Raw genomic sequence first — 23,427 nt, forward strand, 5'->3', positions numbered from 1 at the left:
TACTTTTATGTGGTGCTGAGGATTGAACCCAGTGCCTCACATGTGCTAGGCAAGTGCTCAACCACTGAGTTCCAGACCTTAATAATTAGTTTTTTTTTAAAAGAGAGAGTGAGAGAGGAGAGAGAGAGAGAGAGAGAGGAGAGAGAATTCTTAATATTTATTTTTTTTAGTTCTCGGCGGACACAACATCTTTGTTGGTATGTGGTGCTGAGAATCGAACCCGGGCCGCACGCATGCCAGGCGAGCGCGCAACCGCTTGAGCCACATCCCCAGCCCAATAATTAGTTTTAAAATATACTAAGCACATAGTTTCTACCAGGAAATTAAACATATATACAAACAAACATATATTTTTTGGTACTGGGGATCTAATCCAGAGGTGCTTTATGGTAAACTGCAGAGCTAAGCCACAGAACCATATCCCTTGACCTTGTTGGTATTTTTTTTTTTTTTTTTTGTATTAGGGATACCAATCAGGGGTCTTAACCACTAAGCTACATCCCCAGTCTTTTTTTCATTTTGAGACAGAGTCTTGCTAAATTACTTAGGGCCTCACTAAATTGCTGATAAGGCCTCAAATTTGCAATTTCTTCTTAGCCTCCTAAATCACTGATATTAAAGGGTGTGTCACCTTTGCCATTGTAACCTTTTTTTTTTTTTTTCTTTTTGGTGCTGGGGATTGAACTAAGGGTCTTGCACATGCTAGGCAACTGCTCTACCACTGAGTTGTTTCCAGCCCATGCTTTAATCATTTTTTTTCCTCCTTTTTGGTACTTGGACCGACAGGTACTGTACCAGTGAGCTATAGACTCAACCCTTTTTATTTTTAGACAGGCTCTCACTAAATTGCTGCTTCAAACTTGTGATCATTTTGCCTCAGCCTCCAATGGGATTACAGGTTTGTGCCACACCATTTTTAAGTATACAGTTTAGTAGCATTTAGTACATTCATGTATTGTGCAAACATCACCTCTATCCATTTTTAAAACTTTTTCATTCTATTAAACAAAACTTCCATGCTTAGTAAGTAAAAACTTCCCCCTTTCCCCCCCATCCTCTGTAACCTCTATTCTACTTCTTGTCCCTATGAATTTGCCTATTCTAGGTCCTTCATATAAGTGGAATCATTTAGTATTTATTCTTTTGTATCTGAGCTATTGAACAGCATATTTTTTCAAGGTTTGTCAATGTTGCATCAGAATTTCATTCCCTTATAAAGTCAGAATAATGTATCATTTTATGTATAATCACATTTTGTTTATTTGATATTTATCTGTTGATGGGCATCAGGGTTGTTTCCACCTTTTGGCTATTGTGAACAGGGCTACTATAAACATATATGTACAAATATCTCTGACTCCTCACTTTCAAGTCTTTGGCAGTATATAACAAGAAGTTGAATTACTAGATAACATGGTGTTAGCTTCGTCTGTTTTATGTTGCTATAACAAAATACTGGAGGCTAGATAACTTATCAAAAAAAAAAGGAAGCTTATTTGAGAGGCTGGGATTGTGGCTTAGTGGTAGAGTATTTGCCTAGCATGCATGGGGCACTGGGGTCGATCATCAGCACCACATAAATGTAAAATAAAGGTATTGTGTCCACCTAAAACTAAAATATAAATATTAAAAAAGCTTATTTGCTTCATAATTCTGGTGGTTGGTTGGCTCAAACAGCATGGTGTCAGTATAGCTAGCAGGGGCCCCTGGCTGTATTATGACAGAGATGTCAAAAGCAAACTGGTCTTCATGCAGAGAAGGCCAAGGTTTAGGTGGTGTCATTTTAAAACAACCCACTCTCACAAGAACTAGTGCAGTCATGAGATCTGACCCACTTTCATGATAGCATTCATTCATTTGTGAGAGTGGCAACCCTATGACCTGATTATATTCCTCTAGGCCCTACCTCCTGAAGGTTCTTCCATCTTAATACTCTTATGTTAAGGACCAAGCTTTCAGCTCATGAACTCTGGGGAATGGACTACAAACCATATCCAACCACAGAACATGGCAATTCTATTTGTAACAGTTTGAAAGTACATAGCATTTAAGCCTTAGACTAAAGGCTTGTTTGAGTGCCACCAACTGGTTTCCCCTCACATGCACCATTTTACATTCCCACCAGTGATGCACAAGAGCTCCAGTCGCCACATGGTTTTTAACACTTGCTTTGTACTTTTTGATAATTGCCATCCTAGTGGGTACTAAGTGGTTATTGATTCTATGAACGTTTGTTTAAGGTGGCAAATAAGTGACAAGTCAACCAACAGGAAGTGACTGGGTATATTCCCAGTACATATTATCACAGAAATACCATGTAGCGATTGCTTCTTTTTCTATATGACCATCACAAATGCTCCTTTATGCTGGTCGAGCATCTAAAGGTAGCCTTCCTAATTTAGTTTTAAATATTTTCCTAGTTCTTCTGATGCTAATGCTGCACAAGAATATGCAATGAATACTTATTTTGAAAGAATGTTCAAGTAAAGCAATGTAAGGAATGGAAGAAAACAGAGACTAGTTTATTCATGTTGATATACATGTGTTGTTTGGGCATATTATTTCAGAACTCAACCCTTACCATTTTCAATCTTATCTCAAGACAAACCTTCAAAGATGTTAAAACCAGTGAAGTACTGTAGTAATATTATCACTTTATTATATTAAATTTAAAAGAAATTAATATATCTGTAATCAGTCTAAGGCTTAAATGCTGTGTACTTTCATTTTTATCACTCTTCAAAAAGACCATTTACAGTTTTTTGGCAAGCTATCATGAAAAGGGATCAAGTAAACAAAAATCCTCACAAAAATATTGACTTACAAGATTCCTTTTCAGTATATACTACCCACCTATTAGTCACTTAGTAGCATCTCCAGTTACCAGAATAACTGTTGTGGTATCCCAATGCTTGTGTTTAAGTAAACCTTATTTTACTTAATAATGTAAGAGTAGTGATGATGGGAATCTGGGTATACCAAAGCAAAGCTGTATTTTACCCTTAATCAAAAAGGTGAAAGTTCTCAAGTTAGTAGGAAAAAAAAATCATACACTGAGGTTGCTATGCTCTACAGTAGATCATTGTTAATCTCTTATGGCACTTAAATTTAAAAATTAAACTTTTATGTTAGCTATGTATAGGAAAACCCTAACATGTATAGATGTTAAGCATCATTAAAACTGGGGGTTTTAGAATGTATCCCCCAGAAATAAGGGAGAATTCTATCATATGTACTTCATGTACAGCTTCTTCATCTTTCCATTTTTTCTTTTTTTTTTTTTCCAAGAATTGAACCAGAGACACTTAACCACTGAGCAACATCCCCAGTCCTTTTTGATGTTTTAATTTTGAGACAGGGTCTTACTAAATTGCTTAGGGCCTAAATTGCTGAGCCTGGCCTCAAAATTGTGATCCTCCTGCCTCAGCTTCCTGAGTTCCTGAGATTACAAGCATGCACTACCACCTTCCTGCTTAATAGTAGAAACAATAGAATGAATACATACATTACCACAACTCAGAATAAACTAACATTAGTCAGGTGAGGTGGTACACGTCTGAAATCTTAGCAGCTAGGCTGGCTGAGGCAGAATTTTGAGTTCAAAGCCAGGGTCAGCAACTCAGTGAGACCCTGTCTTTAAATAAAATATAAAATAAGGCTGGGGATGTGGCTCAGTGGTTGAGTGCCCTGGAGTTCAATCCCCAGTAGCCACCCCCACAAAAAAAAAAAAAAAAAAAAAAGAATTACCATTTTGTTACATTTACTTAGAATCTTTCTTTTTAATGGGAAATAGATTATTTTGATACACAACTAAATTGTTCTTTATTATGCTGGTCATATTTCCTTTCTGCTAGAGGCAACCATTTTGGGGGGCTGTTTATATTTCCTTCTGATTCATGTTTAAAGAATTTTTTTTGTAGTTGAAGATGGACAGTATACCTTTATTTATTTTTATGTGGTGCTAGGGATCGAACCCAGTGCCTCACACATGGTAGGAAAGTACTTTGCTACGGAGGTACAGCCCCAGCCCCTTATTCTCTATTAAAATATTTATTTCTGGGGCTGGAGATGTGGCTCAAGCTGTAGCACACTCGCCTGGCATGAGTGCAGCCCGGGTTCGATCCTCAGCACCACATACCAACAAAGATGTTGTGTCCGCCGAAAACTAAAAAATAAATATTAAAAAATTTTCTCTTTAAAAAAAAAATTATTTCTGTGCTCTTGGGGATCTAACCCAGGCTTTTGTACATAATAGGCAAGTACTCTATCACTGACACAAACCTGGGTATGATGGTGACTCATGCCTATAATCCCAGCAGCGTAGAAAGCTTAGCCAGGAGGATTCAAAGTCAGCCTCAGCACTTTAGTGAGGCCCTAAGTAATTTAGCAAGACCATATCTCAAAATACAGAAAAGGGCTGGGGATGTGACTCAGTAGTTAAATGCCCCTTGGTTCAATTCCTGGTACAGGAAAAAAAAAAGTTTTACAAAAAAGCATTTATCTATAACCAACGCTTAAGGTACAGGGGTTGGTTAGTGTTGATTTTATTTAGATTCACAAGGATATCTCTACAATATATTCATCACTTCGGTTTTCTTCATTCTGTATGATTTTTCATATCTTTCACTGTTAATATACATACAAATTTAATTTGTACTTGACTGCTAGAGAGTATTCTACTCTATGACTATCACATTTTATATATGTATTTCACAAGCAACAGACATCTGTTTCCAATTTTTGGCTACCATTTTTCATGCTGCAATGAACAGACACGTATACTCCCTGTGTCCATGTGTTTTGGGTATATGTATATATATTTAAAAGTAGAATTGTTGAGTCTTCTGGAATATAATTTAGAAATTCTTTCCTACCCTAAGGTTTTAAAAACACTCTTGTATAAAATTTATATTATTGTTTTGCTTTTTGCATTCCAGCATTCAAGTTTTGGATTTCATAATAAATAAGTATTTTAATGAATAATGACAGAGGTTGCTTATTTTTCCAAATGAAGAAATCAATTACCCTGAGATCATTTTTAAAATAATCCCTAAATTTGGGATGCCACCTTTATGAATCACCAATTACCCACAAATTCAGGCTTAATGGATTCAGTACTCTGTCCCAACCTCAATTTTCTACAACTGCATCAACACCAAATACTTTGATTAGTTTTACAAAGTACACATATAGCAAAGCACATAACAAAAAAATAATTGTCTCTCAATTTCAAATCCTTTTCTCTCATATAGTTGTCTTAATGTATCTCATAGGACTCCCAGAAACATGCTAGTTGGTCTCCATAACTGGATTCTAACTCAACAAGAATGCTCATAAAAGTACAATAATATTTATTGTGGAAGCTTTTTGCCCTGCTACTTATTAAACATCTTTGTATTTTGAGTTGCTGCAGGATTTCCCACATTTTGTGTCACTTTAATGTAAAATAAGTTTTTTGATATTATTAAGTATAAATTCTGATGGAGTTTTTTCTACATCCAAGGCCTTCATAGAGTTTTAATGAGTATGAATTCTCTGGTGTCTAATGTGATGTGACTTCTGGCTGAAAGCTTTCCCACATTCGCTACATTGATAAGGTTTTTCACCAGTATGGATTCGCATGTGTAGAGCAAGAGTTGAGAACTGAGAAAAGGCTTTCCCACATTCATTGCAACCATAGGGTTTCTCACCTGTGTGGCTTCTCATATGTACAGTAAGAGACGAGCTTTGACAGAAGGCTTTCCCACATATTTTACATTCATATGGTTTATCACCTGTATGGATTCTCACATGTACAATAAGTGATGTGATTCGAGAAAAGGCTTTTCCACATTTATTACATTCATAGGGTTTCTCTCCGGTATGAATATTGTGATGTTTAATGAGGTATTGCTTCTGTCTGAAGATTGTTCCACATTCATTACATTTATAGGGTTTCTCTCCAATATGAATTTTCTCGTGCTCAGTGAGATTTGATTTGCCACTGAAGGCTTTTCCACATTCCTTACAACTGTATGGTTTCTCTCCGGTATGACTTCTCTGGTGTCTAATGAGGCTTGACTTCTGAATGAAAGCTTTCCCACACCCTTTACATTCATAAGGTTTCTCTCCAGTATGTATTCTCTGATGGATAATGAGGTTTTCCTTCTGGCTAAAGGCTTTCCCACATTCATTACATTTAAAGGGTTTCTTTCCACTATGGATGTTCTGATGTTTAATGAGGTACTGCTTCTGGCTGAAGGCCCTTCCACATTGATTACATTCAAAAGGTTTTTCTCCAGTATGAATTTTCTCATGCTCGCTGAGATATGACTTTCCATTAAAAGCTTTGCCACATTCCTTACATGCATATGGTTTGTTTTCTGTATGATTTCTCTGGTGTTTAATGAGGATTGGCATCTTAACAGAAGTTTTCCCACTTTCATAAGATTTCTCTTCAGTATGATGTTTCTGATGAGAAAGGAAGTTTCTCTTTTGGCCAAAGGCTTTTCCACACTTATTACACTTATAGGATTTCTTTCCTGTATGACTTTTCAAATGTAGAGTAAGTGATGAGACTCGAGAGAACACTTTACCACATTCAGTACATTCATGTGATTTTCCTCCAGTATGCATGTTCCTTTGCTCTATCAAGTTTTCTTTCAGGCTAAAGGTTTTTTTACACTCATAAGGTTTCTGATCAGTATGAATTTCATCATGCTGAAGTAGATCTGAATCAGGCTGAAGACTTTCCAACATTCCTGTCATGCACAGGACAATTCTCCTAGGTTTCCCTTTTTCCTTGTAGCTACTGAAATGCAGTAAGGATGAAAGCTTTTCCACGTTTCACTAAACTTGTGTGATTTCTTTTCAATATTCTCAGGTATCTAACAAATTTGAGTTAATGATGGAAGATTTTTCTCACACTGATATATCCTGAGATGAGATGATTATAAAAAGGGATGAGATATAGCATTCTCTTTGTATTAATGGTTCTTTTTTTTTAAGTTTTAGGTGGATTCAATATTTTTATTTTATCTTTATGTGTTGCTGAGGATTGAACCCAGTGCCACATGCATGCTAGGCAAGCACTCTACAACTGAGCCACAACCCCAAGTCAATGGTTCTTTCTTATACTGCTTCTTGCATATTTAAGCATAAATTATGTTTCAACTTTTCTTAAACTGAGTCCCATACACAGAAGTGTAGTCTTGAAGAATCAATGCTGTGCTCCAAGGAAATACTATTTTGTTTCCTCAGTCTATATTTTCACAGAGAACAATGAGACTTCACTCAAGTCTTTCACGTTGTATCTTTATTTGTTTATAAACTTCTCAGGTTTATTCTAAAAAAAAAAAAATCATCATGGAAAAACAGTTAACAAGTGCCTGTGCCTGGCATGTAGTAAGCATCCAATAAATTAGATTATCATTATCAACAAAATCACTAACTAGGTAAATTGCTTTTCAAAGTGAAAGCATAGTGAATTTTCCCACAATCATTAATATAATTTTAGAAAAGTGCTTTTAAAATAGACTATTCCAGAGTAGTCATCAGTATAAAAGTTCAAATACATATAACATTCATAGGTATATACATCTTTACTTTTAAATGTAACCCTACACACACCATGAACAGTAAAATAAGAGAAATTGTAAAAACTAGGCAATTATTACAATGAAGGGCAAATAGAAGATTGGTAGAATGTAGGATAAGAGCAAAACATAAAATGAACAGAGAGAATATAAATAAGGCATTTATTTCTACATCTTAATGAAATACCACTAAAATTTTTTTTTAAAAAAAAGGTGAAGGTAGGCAAATACAAAAACTAAAAGGTTGAGACTCTCAAGTGAACAAAGTATTGGGGAATTCCAGAAGGAAAGGAAATGGAGAACTACAAAACAAGGGGATGAGTAAATGTTTACATACAGAATAGGCTGGATTCCCACAACGTTGGTGGTTGCCAGGTATCTACAGATAAATGGATTCTTTTCTGAAAAAAGGATAATCCAAGGTTGGGGTTATGGCTCAGCAGTACAGTGTTTGCCTAGCATGCATGAGGCACTGGGTTCGACCCTCAGCAACACATAAAAAATAAAATAGGAGCTGGAGTTGTGGCTCAGCTGTAAAGTGCTTGCCTAGCATGTGTGAGCCACTGGGTTCGATCTTCAGCACCACATACAAACAAGATGTTGTGTCTGCCGAAAACTAAAAAATAAATATTAAAAAAATTCTCTCTCTCTCTCTCCTCTCAAAAAAAAAAAACCTAAAAAATATTCAAAAATAAAAAAATAAATAAAATAAAGGTGTTAAGTCCAACTACAACTAATAAAACCCCAACAAAATATTTTAAAAAGAAGAATCATCCATGAGAATACTTATAGACACTATTTAGAGTAATATAAAAAAAAAAAAAAACAACACCTAGAGGGATTGGGTTTGTGGCTCAGGGGTAGAGCACTTGCCTAGCATGTGTGAGGCACTGGGTTTGATTCTCAGCACCACATATAAATAAATGAATAAAATAAAGGTCCATCAATGTCTAAAAAACAATAAAACTTTTTTCTATAATTTTATTTTTTAATTTATTTTTTATGTGATGCTGAGGATCAAACCCAGGGCCCCGCACATGCTAGGCAAACATTTTACCACTGAGCCACAATCTCAGCCCCCTGGGGGGAAAATTATTTTAAATTAAAAAACAAAAACAACACCTAGATTCCTAACTGATTGCTGCACAGTGAGGCTCACAATATAATTGGGCTATGTAGCTCAGTGACATAGCTCTTGCCTAGCATGCATGAGGCCCTGGATTCAGTCCTCAGTACTAAAAAAATTAAACATTACAATTCATAACACAAAAAGTCAAGAGAAGCAAAAGAAGATTATAGCAATGAAATATTAACAGGGTTCTAAAAAGAAGTGCCTTTGGAAATTAAGTTTAAAAGTTCAATGCATTGGGGAAAAAAAGCCTAGGAAATCTCCTGGAATAAAAAGAGAAAGAATGGAAGAAAAGGCAGAAAGTAATAGGGATAGACAGACATGAGTGATGGGAACATGATGAGGTTAAGGGAATAATTCTACAAACTGGGCCCACTGTGCTGACCCCGCCCCCAAACATTTTTGCTTTTTTGGTGATGGGGGGGGTACTGGGAAATGAACCAAGGGACATTTTATCACTAAAGCTTCATCTCCAGGCCCTACCCTGTTGCCTTTGAGACAGGGTCTTGAGAAATTGCTTAGGTTCTCATTCAGTTGTCACGGCTGGCTTTGAACTTTGCCTCAGCCTCTCTAGCTGCTGGGATTACCAGTGTGCAACACCATGCCTGGCTATGCTTTCACTTTGAAAAGCAATTTATCTGTAGCCCTGTCTAGCTTAAGTGGGCAGGATATGTTAACTCTGGGGAGCCTTTTTATTGTGAGAGGAGGGAGAAAATACTTGGGATTGAACCCAGGGGCACTTTACAACTGAGCTGTATACACAGCCTTTTTTTTTTTTTTAATTTTTTTTTTTAGATAGGGTTTCACTAAATTGCTTAGGGCCTCTTTGCGGAGGCTGGCCTTAGCCTTCTGAGTTGCTGTGATAACAGGTGTGCACCACCACACCTAGCTCCCTTTCCTATCCCTTTCTAAAGAACTCATGCCTGTTAAACTGAGTGATATGTCTGAAATCTTTCTGGCATACTTGCAAAAATCAAGGTTTGAAGAGGGGCCGTTACACTGCCTCAATTTCATGGAAGGCCCAGTTCTGTAATGAAAGAATAAAGATAGCAATGATGGGATGGTCCAACAACTATTTTGAGTAGAAAGGAAATTTGAACAATAATGAATGCAGGGGGCTGGGATTGTGGCTCAGTGGTAGAGTGCTTGCCTAGCATGAATGAGGCATAGGATTTAATTCTCAGCACTGCATATAAATAAAATAAAATAAAGGTATTGTGACCATCTATAATTAAAAAAAAATTTTTAAATGAATGCAGGAAATTTTCAAAGAAAATCTGTCAGAATTACAGATTGAATCTATGTATTGAACAGGCCCACTAAGTACAAAGAACATTCCATTTAAAAGGAATCTACCTTGGCTGGGCACAGTGGCACACACCTGTAATCCTAGTTGACTTTAAAGCTCCTACTCATTATACCTACAGAGTTGGACTTGAAGACCTTGAAATTAAAACCACCTATAACTGTATAACTAGAGACAGTGCTTTTTTTATCTAGCTGCAATTTGAGGCTCACATGTGCTAATCAACAAAGTATATATATAATTAATGATCTACCTTCATCAAAAAAATAGACCCAAAAAACTATCTTTGCATTTAAACCTGGTTACTATAGTATTTTAATTATCAATATTATCATTTCTGTGTAAAAACTGATATTAGCATCAATTTCTGTTTTCATTGGTTTGCTTTCAGAAGGCCTGATATACTGATACCCAACTCTTCTGTAAAGAGCCTTTTTCTTGCTCTCTCCCAAAACATTTGTTTCTCATCCTTCAACATCATCCCAATCTTTCTGTCAGAATTTTATCCTTATTTTCTCATAAACCAGTCTGGTAAATGCACTGTCACTCATATTAATGCTTTAACTTTCGTAATTTAGAGAAAAAAATGGCCTCAACCCATTCACATATCATAAGTGAAAATTCATTTAAAACAAATCATGGATCTAAAACACTACAACTATTAAAGTAAAAGAAAAAAAATGATAGATTTGGGCTGGGGATGTGGCTCAAGTGGTAGCGCGCTCACCTGGCATGCGTGTGGCCCGGGTTTGATCCTCAGCACCACATACAAAGATGTAGTGTCCACCGAAAACTAAAAAATAAATATTAAAAAATTCTCTCTTTAAAAAAAATGATAGACTTCATCAAAAGTTCAAAACTAATGCTCCTGAATTACAAGCAACAATAAATGTTGGCAAGGACATGGGGAAAAAGGTACACTCATACATTGGTGGTGGGACTGCAAATTGGTGCAACTACTATGGAAAGCAGTATGGAGATTCCTAAGAAAACCTGGATTGGAACCCCCATTTGACCCACTCCTAGGTTTATACCCAAAGGACTTAAAATCAGCATACTATAGTGAGGCAGCCACATCAAAGTTTACAGCAGCTCAATTCACAATAGCTAAACTATGGAACTAACCTATGGTGCCTTTTAACAGATGAATGGATAAAGAAACTGAGGTATAGGGCTGGGGTTGTGGTTCAGTGGTAGAGTACTCGCCTAACCTGTATGAGGCCCTGGGTTCAATCCTCAGCACTACATAAAAATAAACAAAATAAAGGCAGTGTGTCCAACTACAACTAAAAAATAAATATCACCCCCCAAACAATGCAGCATCCACATATATCAAACAAACCCTCCTCCAATTTTAAGAAAATATACCACAACACAATAATACTGGGTGCCTTTAACACACCTCTTTCACTACTGGATAGATCTTCCAAACAAAAAATAAACAAAGACACTATAGAACTCAATAATACAACCAATAATTTAGACTTAACCAGCATATATAGAATACTTCATTCATCAACAAGTGAATATATTTTTTTCTTCACAGTGAATGGATCCTTCTCTAAAATAAACCATGTTATTCCAAAAAGCAAGTCTTAGCAAATATAAAAAAACAGAGATACTACCCTGTATTCTATCAGACCATAATGGAATAAAATTAGAAATCAATGATAAAATAAAAAATAAAAGCTACTTCAACTTCTGGAGACCAAACAATAGCTACTGAATGACGCATGGATAACAGAAGACATCAGGGAGGAGATTAAAAAAAAGAAGAAAAAGTCAACAAATAAACAACCTGACATTTCATCTTAAAGCCTTAGAAAAAGAACAACAAACCAATTCCAAAAGTAGAAGGCAAGGAAATAATCAAAATCAGGGCTGAAATCAATGAAATTGAAACAAAAGAAACAATTGAAAAAATTAACTCAAAACAAAAAGCTGGTCTGTTAAAAAATTAATAAAATTGATAAATGCTTAGTCACCCTAAGGAAAAGGAGAGAGAAAACTCAAATTGCTAAAATTTGTGATGAAAAAGGAAATATCATGACAGACACTACTGAAATACAGAAGATAATTACAAACTACTTTGAAAATTTACATAGTAAAATAGAAAATCTCAAATAAAATAGTAAAATAGAAAATCTCAAATACACGGACAAAATTTCTAGAGGCATATGATTTGAATCAGGAGGACATACACAATTTAAACATATCAATTTCAAACATGGAAACAGAAGACACCATGAAAAGCCTCCCAATCAAGAAAAGCCTGGGACCAGATGGATTCTCAGCCAAGTTCTATATGACCTTCAGAGGAGAATAAATACTGATACTTCTCAAATTAGAAATAGAAAAGGAAGGTACCCTTCCAAACTCATTCTATGAAGCTACCATTACCCTGACGCCAAAACCAAAGACACATCAAGAAAACTTCAGACCAATATCCCTGAAGAACATAGACCCCAAAATTCTTTAAAAAAAAAAAAATTTATTTTTTAGGTATAGATGGCCACAATACAATGCCTTTTTTTTTATGTGGTGCTGAGGATCGAACCCGGGTTCTGCCAGTGCTAGGCGAGTGTTCTACAGCTGAGCCACAATCCCAGCCCCATTTTTTAAATTTTTTTTAGTTTTAAGTGGACACAATATCTTTATTTTATTTTTATGTGGTGCTGAGAATCGAACCCAGTGCCTCTTGCATGCTAGGCGAGCATGCTACCACTTGAGCCACATCCCCAGCCCTCCAAAAATTCTTAATAAAGGCCCATGTGGTGACACATACCTGTAATCCCAGTGGCTTGGGAGGCTGAGGCAGGAAGATTGTCATTTCAAAGCCAGTCTCAGCAAAAGCAAGGCACTAAGAAACTCAGTGAGACACTGTCTTTAAATAAAATACAAAATAGGGATGGGGATGTGGCTCAGTGATTGAGTGCCCCTGATTTCAATCCCTGGTACCAAAAAGAAAAAAAAAAATTCTGGCAAATTGCATACAAAAACATTAAAAAGATAGTGTACCATGATCAAGTGGAATTCATCCTAGGGATGCAAGGTTAGTTCAACATATGGAAATCAATAAACGTAATATATCATATCAGTAGACTTAAAGACAAGAATCACATGATTATCTCAATAGATGCAGAGAAAGCATTTGACAAAATACAACACCTCTTCATGTTCAAAATACCAGAGAAACTAGGGATAGTAGGAACATATGTCAATATTGAAAAAGCTATCTACGCTAAGCCCGAGGCCAACCTCATGCTAAATGGAGAAAAGTTGAAAGCATTCTCTCTAAAAACTGGCAAGACAGGGATGTCCTTTTTCACCACTTCTATTCAACACAGTCCTTGAAACTCTAGCTAGAGCAATGAGACAGACAAATGAAATTAAAGGGACACTTATAGGAAAAGAATTCAAACTATCACTATTTGCAGTTGACATGATTCTATATTTAGAAGACCAAAAGCCTCCACCAGAAAACTTCTAGTACTAATAAATGAATTCAGTAAAGTAGCAGGATATAAAAATTAATACCCATAAATCAAACGCATTTCTATACATAAGCGATGAATCTACTGAAAGAGAAATTAGGAAAACCACCCCATCATAAGAGCCTCAAAAACAAAAACAAAAACTAAACTTGGGAATCAATCTAACAGAAGAGAAAGAATGAAGGAACTTTGGTTTGTGGTGAGGGTGGTGAGGGGAGTGAGGGCAGGGGTGGGACTATGGGGATGGGAAGGATGGTAGAATGAGATAGACATTATTACTCTCTCTATATGTGTGATTACACTACTGGAGTGACTCTGAACCATGTACAGCCTGAGGAATGAGAAGTTGTGCTCCATCTGTGTACAAAATGTCAAAATGCATTCTACTATCGTGTACAATTAATTAGAATAAAAAATAAATAAAAAATGCACATACACACTCAATTAAAAAAAATTAAAAGGACTGCCAACCCAAGTGAGAGTGCAAAGCAACCATTACACTCTCACATTGCTGGTCATAATGAAAAATGGCATAGCCACTTTGGAAAACTGTTCTATATCTTGATTTTAGCATTGGTTGTATGTTTATACACAATTAGCAAAATTTATCAAATATTTAAGGTGGTGACTTATTTTATGTAAATTATATTTCAAGTTGAAAAGGCAAATCCTTCTACATTAGTGCTCTACAATAATCATGAATGATTTAATGATAACCTAGTTTATGCTCAAGACTGCAGACAGGAAGGATAAAATGCTGCCTTTTCTCTGAGTTTCATGTATGTGGCAGACATCAAAATGACAATATGAATATAAGTTATTATACAATTATGATCCAAGTTTCTCAGAAGCTATGATATGTGATGGGAAGCAGAAACTGGAGAGTTTGGGCTAGAAGCAATAGGAATATATTAATAAAAATGAAGCTCAAAGTGGGGTACAGTAATGCTAGTTACTTGTGGGGCTGATACAATAGGATTATGAGGACAGTCTGGGCAATTCAGTGAGACTCTCAAAAAATAAAAATAGCTGGGGATGTAGCTCAGCAGTTGAATACTCCTAGGTCTAATTCTAGTACCACTAAGTAAGTAAGTAAGTAAGTAAATAAATAAATAAGTAAATAAATAAATAAATAAAAAAGAAGCAGCTCAAGGTTAAATGAAGAATAGAACCTTACTAGATGAACCAAAAGCAACCAACCAAAAAAAAAAAAAAAAAAAACCCAAGCAAAGGTAAAAAGAAGCTCCTGTCCACCTATGAAGCTCATGTCAAACCCATGAAAAAGGTGCAAATGATATTACTTAAAAGTAAAACAATAATTATAATCATCAACTGTGGTACAGAAAAGATTGAAAATATACTAATATCCCCATTACCTCCAGTGGGGTGTAAATAGTTATTGCTTAAATAAATCAAAGATTAGGGGCTGGAATGTGGCCCGGTGTAGAGTGCTTGCCTAGTGTGATGAGGTTCTGAGGCTCTGAGTTCAATCCACAAATGAAGGATCAAGACTAAAAAAATGTGGGGCTAGGGTTGAGGCTCAGCGGTAGATCGCTCGCCTAGCACGGGCGAGGCCCTGGGTTCAATCCTCAGCACCACGTAAAAATAAACAAATAAAGGTATTGTGTCCTTTATTTATTTTATTTTAATTATTTTTTATAATTAAAAAAATTTTTAAAAGTCTAAAAAAATTTATGAATATAAAGGTAGGTAACCCAGAAAGCTTTCCAGATTTTCCAGAAGACATGCTCAAAACAAGCAGAGTCAAAAGATTCTATAAAGATAAATATGGAACAGAATATAAAACACAATTTATAAAAGAACTGGGCTGGGGATGATGCTCCATGGTAGAGTACTTGCCTAGCATACATGAGGCCCTGAGTTTGATCTTCAGTATTATAACAAAAAGAACCAACACCAGCCATATTGTTCATGCCAATAAATGCAATTAGAGCAAATATAACTATAAAAAAGGACTATGATAAGCTATGTAGAATATTCTCAGGCCCTATCCCACATCTCTTCTGTCAGACAAATCTGAGGTTGGGGTCCAAACAATATGTATTTAACATGATTTACATGCCTGTGTTTAGCAATTCCTCATATAGAAAAATCCACCTATCCTCTCTTTACATAAGACATGTATCTAAAACAATATGTATTAGAGATGCTGAAAATAATATACAATGAAGATAAAATAAAGAAGATACAAAAGCACATTAATAATGGAGAAAACAATTTCTCTCAATTTATGAAATCAAATTTATAAGAACATATAAAAGTAAGAATATAAAGAAAAATAAGCCAAGTCCAATGATTCATGCCTATAATCCCAGTGATCTGGGAGGCTGAGTCAAGCAGGAGGATTGCAAGTCTGAGGTCAGCTTGGGCAACTTAGGGAGATCCTGTATAAAAATACAATAAAAAGGGCTCATGGACTAGGTCTATTCTAAAAAAGGACGGGCAAAATACTCTGACCAAAAAAGTAACAGCAATTACAAAACAAAAACAAAAACTTTTTTTTTTTTTTTTTGAAGATCTAATGATTTAGGCCAGGGGCAGTCAATGTACCTTAAATCCCAACAATCTGGGAAGCTGAGACAAGAAGACGTTAAATTCAAAACCAGCCTCAGCGACTTAACTGGAACCTCAGCAATGGAGAGAGACCCTATCTCAAATAAAAGTAAGTTTGGGCTGTGGTTGTAGCTCAGTGCTAGAGCACTTGTCTAGCAAGTATGAGGCACTAGGTTCAATTCTTAGCACTATATATAAATTTAAAAGAAAAAGAAAAAAAGAGTTTAATAAACTCTTTGGCTAAAAAAGGATATTTTAATAAACTTCAAAATAATGACAAATATTACTCGTGAAAACAAAGTACAGTAAAAACTATGGAACATATTTGAGCAAATGCTTAGAGAAGAACCTTTAGAATAAATCTTTCCAATATTTAAAGAAGAAATAACAACAAAAAGAAAATTTAAAAAAAAGAAATTTAAAAAATTCATGAGTAGATTCTTAGGGAAAAATTTAAAAAGGAATAAAAGAATTATAGAGAAAAAAAAAATAAAAGCAAAACCCTAGTAAAAATAACCTCTAAAACTGAAAATGTAAACAAAAAGAAAAAGAACAGAACAGAGACAATTATATTTCATTAACCCTAAGGCAGAGATGACTTAACATGTGAATTTCAGTAAAGTTTTTTTTAACTTTTATTTTATTTTTTACACAATTTATTTATTTAACCATACGATTTATTTTTATTTTTTTAGTCATACATGACAGCAGAATGTATTTTGACATATAATACATACATGGAATGTACATACATCAATCATATTGTCTATTCTATTCTGCTGCCCTTCCTATGCTCCCGACTCCTCCCCTCCTCTTCCATCCTTTCTCTCTATCCAATCTAATGTGACACACTTTTTTTTCCTTTTTCTCATTACAACATCATATATATATATTCTGTATAACAATGAGGTTCTCCTTCCATCTTCTGTGCAACTCCCCTTCTCCCTTTTTCCCTCCCACCTCTCTTTCCTATTTAGTGGTAGTCTTCTTCTCATGCTCTTCCTCCCTATCCCATTTTGAGTCACCCCCCTTATATCAGAGAAGACATTCGGCATTTGTTTTTTAGGGATTGGCTAACTTCACTTAGCATAATCTGCTCTAATGCCATCCATTTGCCTGCAAATGCCATGATCTTATTTTTTTAGTGCTGAGTAATATTCCATTGTGTATAAATGCCACATTTTTTAATCTATTCATCTATTGAAGGGCATTTAGGTTGGTTCCACATTCTAGCTATTGTGAATTGTGCTGCTATAAACATTGATGTGGCTGTGTCCCTGTAGTATGCTCTTTTTAAGTCTTTTGGGTATAGTCAGAGAAAGGGAATAGCTGGGTCAAATGGTGGTTCCATTCCCAGCTTTCCAAGTAATCTCCATTCTGCTTTCCAAATTGGCTGTACCAATTTGCAGTCCCACCAGCAACTTTTATTATTTAGTTGTGGATGGACACAATACCTTTATTTTATTTTTTTCGTGGTGCTGAGGATGGAACCCAGTACCTCATGCATGCTAGGCAAGTGCTCTACCTATGAGCCACAATCAACTCCTTCACTAAAGTTTTAATAGATATTAATAATATTATTACTGATTTTAAATTTCCCAAGTTACTTTTTTTTTGGGGGGGGGGTTGGCTGTCTGGGAATTAACCCACAGGTGCTCTATCACTGAGCTACATCCCCAGCCATTTTATTTTGAGACAGGATCTTACAGCTGGCTTAGAACTTACAATCATCCTCCTACCTCAGCCTCCCAAACATCTAATTACTTAATATGGGAAAAATGATATACAACAGATCAGGGCTTAATGTACTACATTCCTAATGAGAAAATAAAAGATTACTTATCCTTTGTAATTAAAGCCCCTCATATTGTTATAGGCATTACAATCAACATCCTTCATACACACATTAGAACTGAATTTTTCACACTATAAGTAACAAGGCTGAAGTAGTTAACATTATCTGAGTACCAGGTAAAATGGTCCTTTCAACAGTATTTTTCTTCTGGTTTAAAAAATATTTTCAAAATATCAATTAAAATGCTCTAAAGGAAAACAAACTCTTCAATGTATCCTGTGTAAATGATGACCTATTAAAATGGGTTGGGGAAGAAACCACACTACCTATTTTATAAAGAGTTTTACTAGAACATACCCAAATTCATTCATTTTCTTACTGTCTATGACTACTTCAGTGCTACAATGCCTGAGCTGGGTAGTTTTAACAGAACCCCATGCCTTACAAAGTCTAAAACACTTATTGTCTGGCTCTTTACAGAAAGTTTGCTATCTCCCTGTTCTCAGTGTGTCCTCTTTTTTCCAACTGTCACTGTTGCCAGGCACGGTTGTGCACGCCTGTAATCCCAGCAGCTTGGGAGGATGAGGCAGGAAGACTGTAAATTCAAAGTCAGCCTCAGCAACTTAGAGAGGCCCTAAGCAACTCTGCGAGACCCTGTCTCTAAATAAGATATAAAAAGGGATGGGGATATGGCTCAGTGATTAAGTGCCCCTGGGTTCAATCCTCTGTACCAAAAAATCCCCCAAAACAATAATAAACAAAAACAAACAAATGGCATGGTTAAAACAGCTCTAATCACAACTATTCACTAGGCAACCTAGAAGGACCCCTAATCCTTAAAGGAACTCAAAGACCAAAGTTACCATACAAATCTGTACAATTCACCACATGACTGTTATATGACAAGAAATCAACTCCTGCATTCCTTAAACTAGTATAGTTAAGGTTCATTGTAGTCACTTAGCTTTACATAATTAGTACACTTATTAGTCTTGTCACACTGCTTTACCCACCATGTCTCAGAGATGCCTAACAAATGTTAATTAGTGATCTGTGCCTCTCTTGAACAACTGATTCACATATTTAACTGCCTTCTCACCCTCTCTATTTAGATGTCTACTAGGTATTTAGTTTACTGCCCCAAACCAATTCCTCCTGAATTCTTCTATCTTTAAATAGCAACCTAATCTCCCAGTTTCTCAGGCATACTTCTCTTTTTCTCAGATCACACACTCATTATACTATCATTTCTTTTTGGCTGTATCTTCAAAATATGCCCCAAATCTGGCCATGTCTCACCTCCTTATTGGGACCACCAAGGCCTAAGGCACATTATATCTTGTCTAGATCATTTACTAGGTTCCTCATTGGTTTTGCTCCTTTTGCTTTTATGTCTTTAAAATTCTCAACAGAGCAGTCACAGTAATATTGTCACAATAAATCAGGTCACTCACTGCTCTACCTAGAAGCCTTCTTCTATACTTACAGAGAATCGAGGGGCTAGAAATAAGGAGACATACTCTGAACTTCCTATGAAGTGTATGTATTAAATTTTAAGAATTATATTATTTCTTCTTAAAAGTAGCAGAGAAATGATCTAATAGGATTAGTAATAAGTTCCAAAGTAAAAGATTAAATGTCAAGAAGCAAAAAAATGTTAAACTATAATGACTCCAAGTAGGAAAACAAAAGGAAATGAAACTAATGGGATAAAATTCAATTCTGAGGCATTGAACAGTGAAAGGAGGGCAAAAAGACAGCAGTTAAATTTTAAAGAAAAGTATCTACACACTAGTTTTTATTAAAAATATTTTTAGTTGTAGATGGACACAATAACTTTTTATTTTTTTAATATTTATTTTTTAGTTATAGTTGGACACAACATCTCTATTTTATTTATTTTTATGTGGTGCCAAGGATTGAACCCAGAGCCTCGCATGTGCTAGGCGAGTGCTCTACCACTGAGCCACAATCCCAGCCTGTAACTTTATTTTTTTATGTGGTACTGAGGATCGAACCCAGTGCCTCACAAGTGTTAGGCAAGTCCTCTACCACTGAGCCACAAACCAGTCCTACACTCTAGTTTTTGAAGAACTGAATGCTTAAGAAAATGAGTCTAAGTAACCAAAGAAAAGTAAAAAATGGAGAGTGTCAGTGAAAGGAAAACAAGTATGACAGAGGCTATAAAACTCAAGAAAATTGGCCGTGGGTGGTGGTGCACGCTTGTAATCCCAGTGGCTGGGGAGGCTGAGACAGGAGGATTGCGAGTTCAAAGCCAGACTTGAGGCACTAAGCAACTCAATGAGACCCTGTCTCTAAATAAAAATACAAAATGAGGCTGGGGATGTGGCTCAGTGGTCGAGTGCCCCTGAATTCAATCCCTGGTAACAACAACAAAAAAAAAATCATAAAATTAAGGCTATAATTGAGAGACTAGTCTCTAAATTAGAGGTTAGAGAGGCAACAAATCTTCTAGAATCTGAGCAAAAGAAAGCAAGGAATCTGGAAACCCTCCCTGAATAACTATAATGAGCCTTTATCCGATTCATAATTGCCAGGTTCTCACTCACCTAGAGAACTCTTTATATTTCTTCTCAATCATCCATTGATCTTTTTGTTTTAACTGGTGACTTTAAACTTGTAAAGAAACAAAGTGACACAGAATCTGCGATTATGGTTGGGAGGCAAAGCAGCATGCTAGAATTCAGGCTTAGTTCTTAAAATCCTCAAAGGTTTTCAAAGATAAAGAGAACGCAGTTCCTGGAGATTCATGAAATATCTGGCCTGCAATAGATAACAAGGTTATTATGGTTTGGCTATGAAGTGACCACTCCCCCCAATAAGCCCTTGTGATAGACAATGCAGAAATGTTCAGAGGTAAAATGATTACATTATGAGAGCTGTAGCCTAATCAGTGAATTAATCCACTCAATGGATTAATAACTTGAAAGGATTACTATACTGGGTAGTTAACTGTAGGCATGTGGGATGTGGCTGAAAGGGATAGGTCACTGGTAGACTGTCCTTAGGGATTATATTTTTCACTCACAGCTCCTCATGCCCTGTTTCCTAGGTGCCAAGGGCAGAGCAGGATTTCCTCTACCATGCCCTTCCCCCATGATGTTCTACCTCACCGTGGGCTCAGATCATTAGAATAAGGCCACCATGAACTGAACCTTTGCAACCATGAACTAAAATAAAACTTCTCCTCCTCTAAGTTATTCTTGTCAAATATTTTAGTCACAGCAACGAAAGCTGAATAACACATTATGATAAGGCTTGGGCACATATACATATTAAGAGTACTTATAATTTCCATCTCAGGCTAAACCCATTATTCCATTTTAAAAAGTTCCACATATGCTGGGTGTGATGACACATGCCTGCAATACAGCTACTTGGGAGGACGAACCTGGAAGATAACAAGTTAAAGGCCAGTATGGGCAATTTAGGGAGTCCCTGTCTCAAAAAATAAAAAGGGCTGGGGGTATGGTAGTGCACATCTGTAATCCCAGTGAATTAGGAGGATTCAAAGTCAGGATTAGCAACTCAGCGAGACCTTCAGCAACTTAGACATTATTTCAAAATAAAAAGTAAAAAAGTCTGGATATGTAGCTCAGTGATAAGCACCCCTGGTTCAATCCCTAGTTGTATAATATAAAACAAGGCTCTACATATTTCAGATATGGAAAACAGAAGATAACTTATTTTCAGAAACTATGAGTCTGAGTTATCATAGTCCTTCAGAATCACAACCTCAACAGGTTTTTTAAAAATATACATATTTTTAGTTATAAATGAACACAATACCTTTCTTTCTTTCTTTATTTATTATGTGGTGCTGAGGATCAAACCCAGTGTCCCACATATGCTAGGCAAGCACTCTACCACTGAGCTACAGCCCTCTCAACAAGTTTTATTAAGCAGGTATCACCCATGGCCTTGCTCTTGATTGAAATCAAATTTTTGGGTACCATTAACATCATTTCTCTTATAAATGTGAAGTCACCAACCTTGAGCAATATGGACAAAATATTAAGGAAATTATTGATAGTAGTCATAGCTCAGAGCTCTTAAAAATTTTAGAGGCCTAAGTTTTATTAGGTTAGTTTACCCTAGGAGAAATTAAATGTAGTAAGTGTCCCATAATTATATGAATGGGCATATACATTTATCTAGTATATGTTATGAAGATAACTTGATTTTCAGTTTTTAATGGGTTATGACAGGGAAAAAGGTCAAACTTACTCAGAGGCTTTTCTCCTACTCAGATGGTGAGAGCCTTAAAACCTGGCTTGACAGTGCTATATGAGTGCTAAAACAGAGAATACAAAAGGGAGAATGAATGGAGGCAGATTATAAGAGGTAGATATTAGTAAAATATTTTGGATGTAAAGACTCTGAAATTCCTGTGCATAAAAATGGACCCCTAATATTGGAATTGTTGCTGCTGATTGAGTACTTTGAGGTGAAAAAGATGACCAAGGCCAAAAATGTAGGAACACCAATAACAGATGGACAAGGAGAAATAAGACCTGCATTCTTTATAGCTTTTACTAGTTTTTTCAAAACTATTGTTTCTATAAGAGTTTTTGTACCCTGGTACTTTTTCATTTAATTGAGACTGTGGGTAGAAGAAAATTTGTTTCACTACATTTACATAGATCATTTGGTATGGGGAAAAACTGGTTAGGACTCAAGACTTTCAGGCCCTTTGTGACAAACTAGGGAGTCTTAAATAGGTTCCTTGACCTTTCTTCACTAAAGGCAGGACAACTAGCTTTCCAATTCTGTGCTGTGCAAACTACCTTTTAAAGCTATTCCTTAATTCAAGACTTCTCAAAGCAGGTCTACCAAAGTTTCTCCAAAGTATTAAGAAATTCTTACTAGAAATCTAAGCACCCAATAGCACATTATTATGAAATATTTTTTTCTTTTTTAAAAAGGTAATGTTGATTTCATCTTCTACTCCACAATGGGTCTGTTTTTATATGACACTTTAAAAATTACCAGCTTAGTTCCTTAGCCCTTTCCCTTTCTTAATTTCCAGAAAAGCGCACCTTTATTGTTTTAGAAAGGAGAATAGGGAGGATTAGCGGTTACTTTTCATCCTCATAAACTTGGAACTATTTCCAACTCTGCAACCCCAAACTAACCCTCACACCCTTGGTCACCCACCCTCAAATTCATCCCAGATTCCTCCAGCACCCCTGCTCCCATCCGCAAAAGCTCTGAACTCAGCAAGTCACAGGAGGCGACATCTGTCACTTCAGCCGCCCCAGGCACTTCGCAGGCGCTGCGAACCCTCCCCTAAAGCCTCCCTGGCCGGGTTCAGGCCTTAGAAACCCAGGTCCTACCAGGCCGAAACCAAACTCACCAGCAGACAAAGACGACGATGGCGAGCCAGAAGTTCTGCGCCTGCGCACTCTGAGGCGGGTTAGCGTTCCCAGAGGGCCCCTGGGCTCCGCCACGCCGGGCTCCGAACCCGCCAGGACCAACCGATTTTGGCGGGTCGTCTGCTCTTTTTTTTAACCGTGGACTACATTTCCCATTAG

At 36.3% G+C, this 23,427-nt stretch overlaps 1 protein-coding gene across 5 annotated transcripts; it reads right to left on the reverse strand.

Moving 5' to 3' along the window:
- Positions 1-2,494: 2,494 nt before the first annotated feature.
- Znf260 (zinc finger protein 260) lies at positions 2,495-23,389 on the reverse strand. Of its 5 annotated transcripts, XM_040279510.2 has the most exons (5): positions 23,250-23,389; positions 22,121-22,187; positions 20,443-20,656; positions 7,912-7,975; positions 2,495-7,324 (listed from the first exon to the last, which is right to left on the reverse strand). In XM_040279510.2, exon 5 carries the CDS (start codon positions 6,745-6,747, stop codon positions 5,518-5,520), a length of 1,230 nt encoding a protein of 409 aa, XP_040135444.1. In that variant the 5' UTR covers positions 6,748-7,324; positions 7,912-7,975; positions 20,443-20,656; positions 22,121-22,187; positions 23,250-23,389; the 3' UTR covers positions 2,495-5,517. The 5 variants fall into 5 exon arrangements, with proteins under 5 accessions (XP_040135444.1, XP_040135443.1, XP_077889305.1 ...); XM_040279509.2 differs by lacking the exon at positions 7,912-7,975; XM_078033179.1 differs by lacking the exons at positions 7,912-7,975; positions 20,443-20,656.
- Positions 23,390-23,427: the final 38 nt, after the last annotated feature.

Source organism: Ictidomys tridecemlineatus, chromosome 15 (assembly GCF_052094955.1).
Source record: "Ictidomys tridecemlineatus isolate mIctTri1 chromosome 15, mIctTri1.hap1, whole genome shotgun sequence".
Classification (NCBI taxonomy): Eukaryota; Metazoa; Chordata; class Mammalia; order Rodentia; family Sciuridae; genus Ictidomys; species Ictidomys tridecemlineatus.

What these genes read in the sequence shown, in the direction of transcription:
- Znf260 (XM_078033179.1), bottom strand. Translation starts at nt 6,747, where the DNA reads ATGACAGGAATGTTGGAAAGTCTTCAGCCTGATTCAGATCTACTTCAG.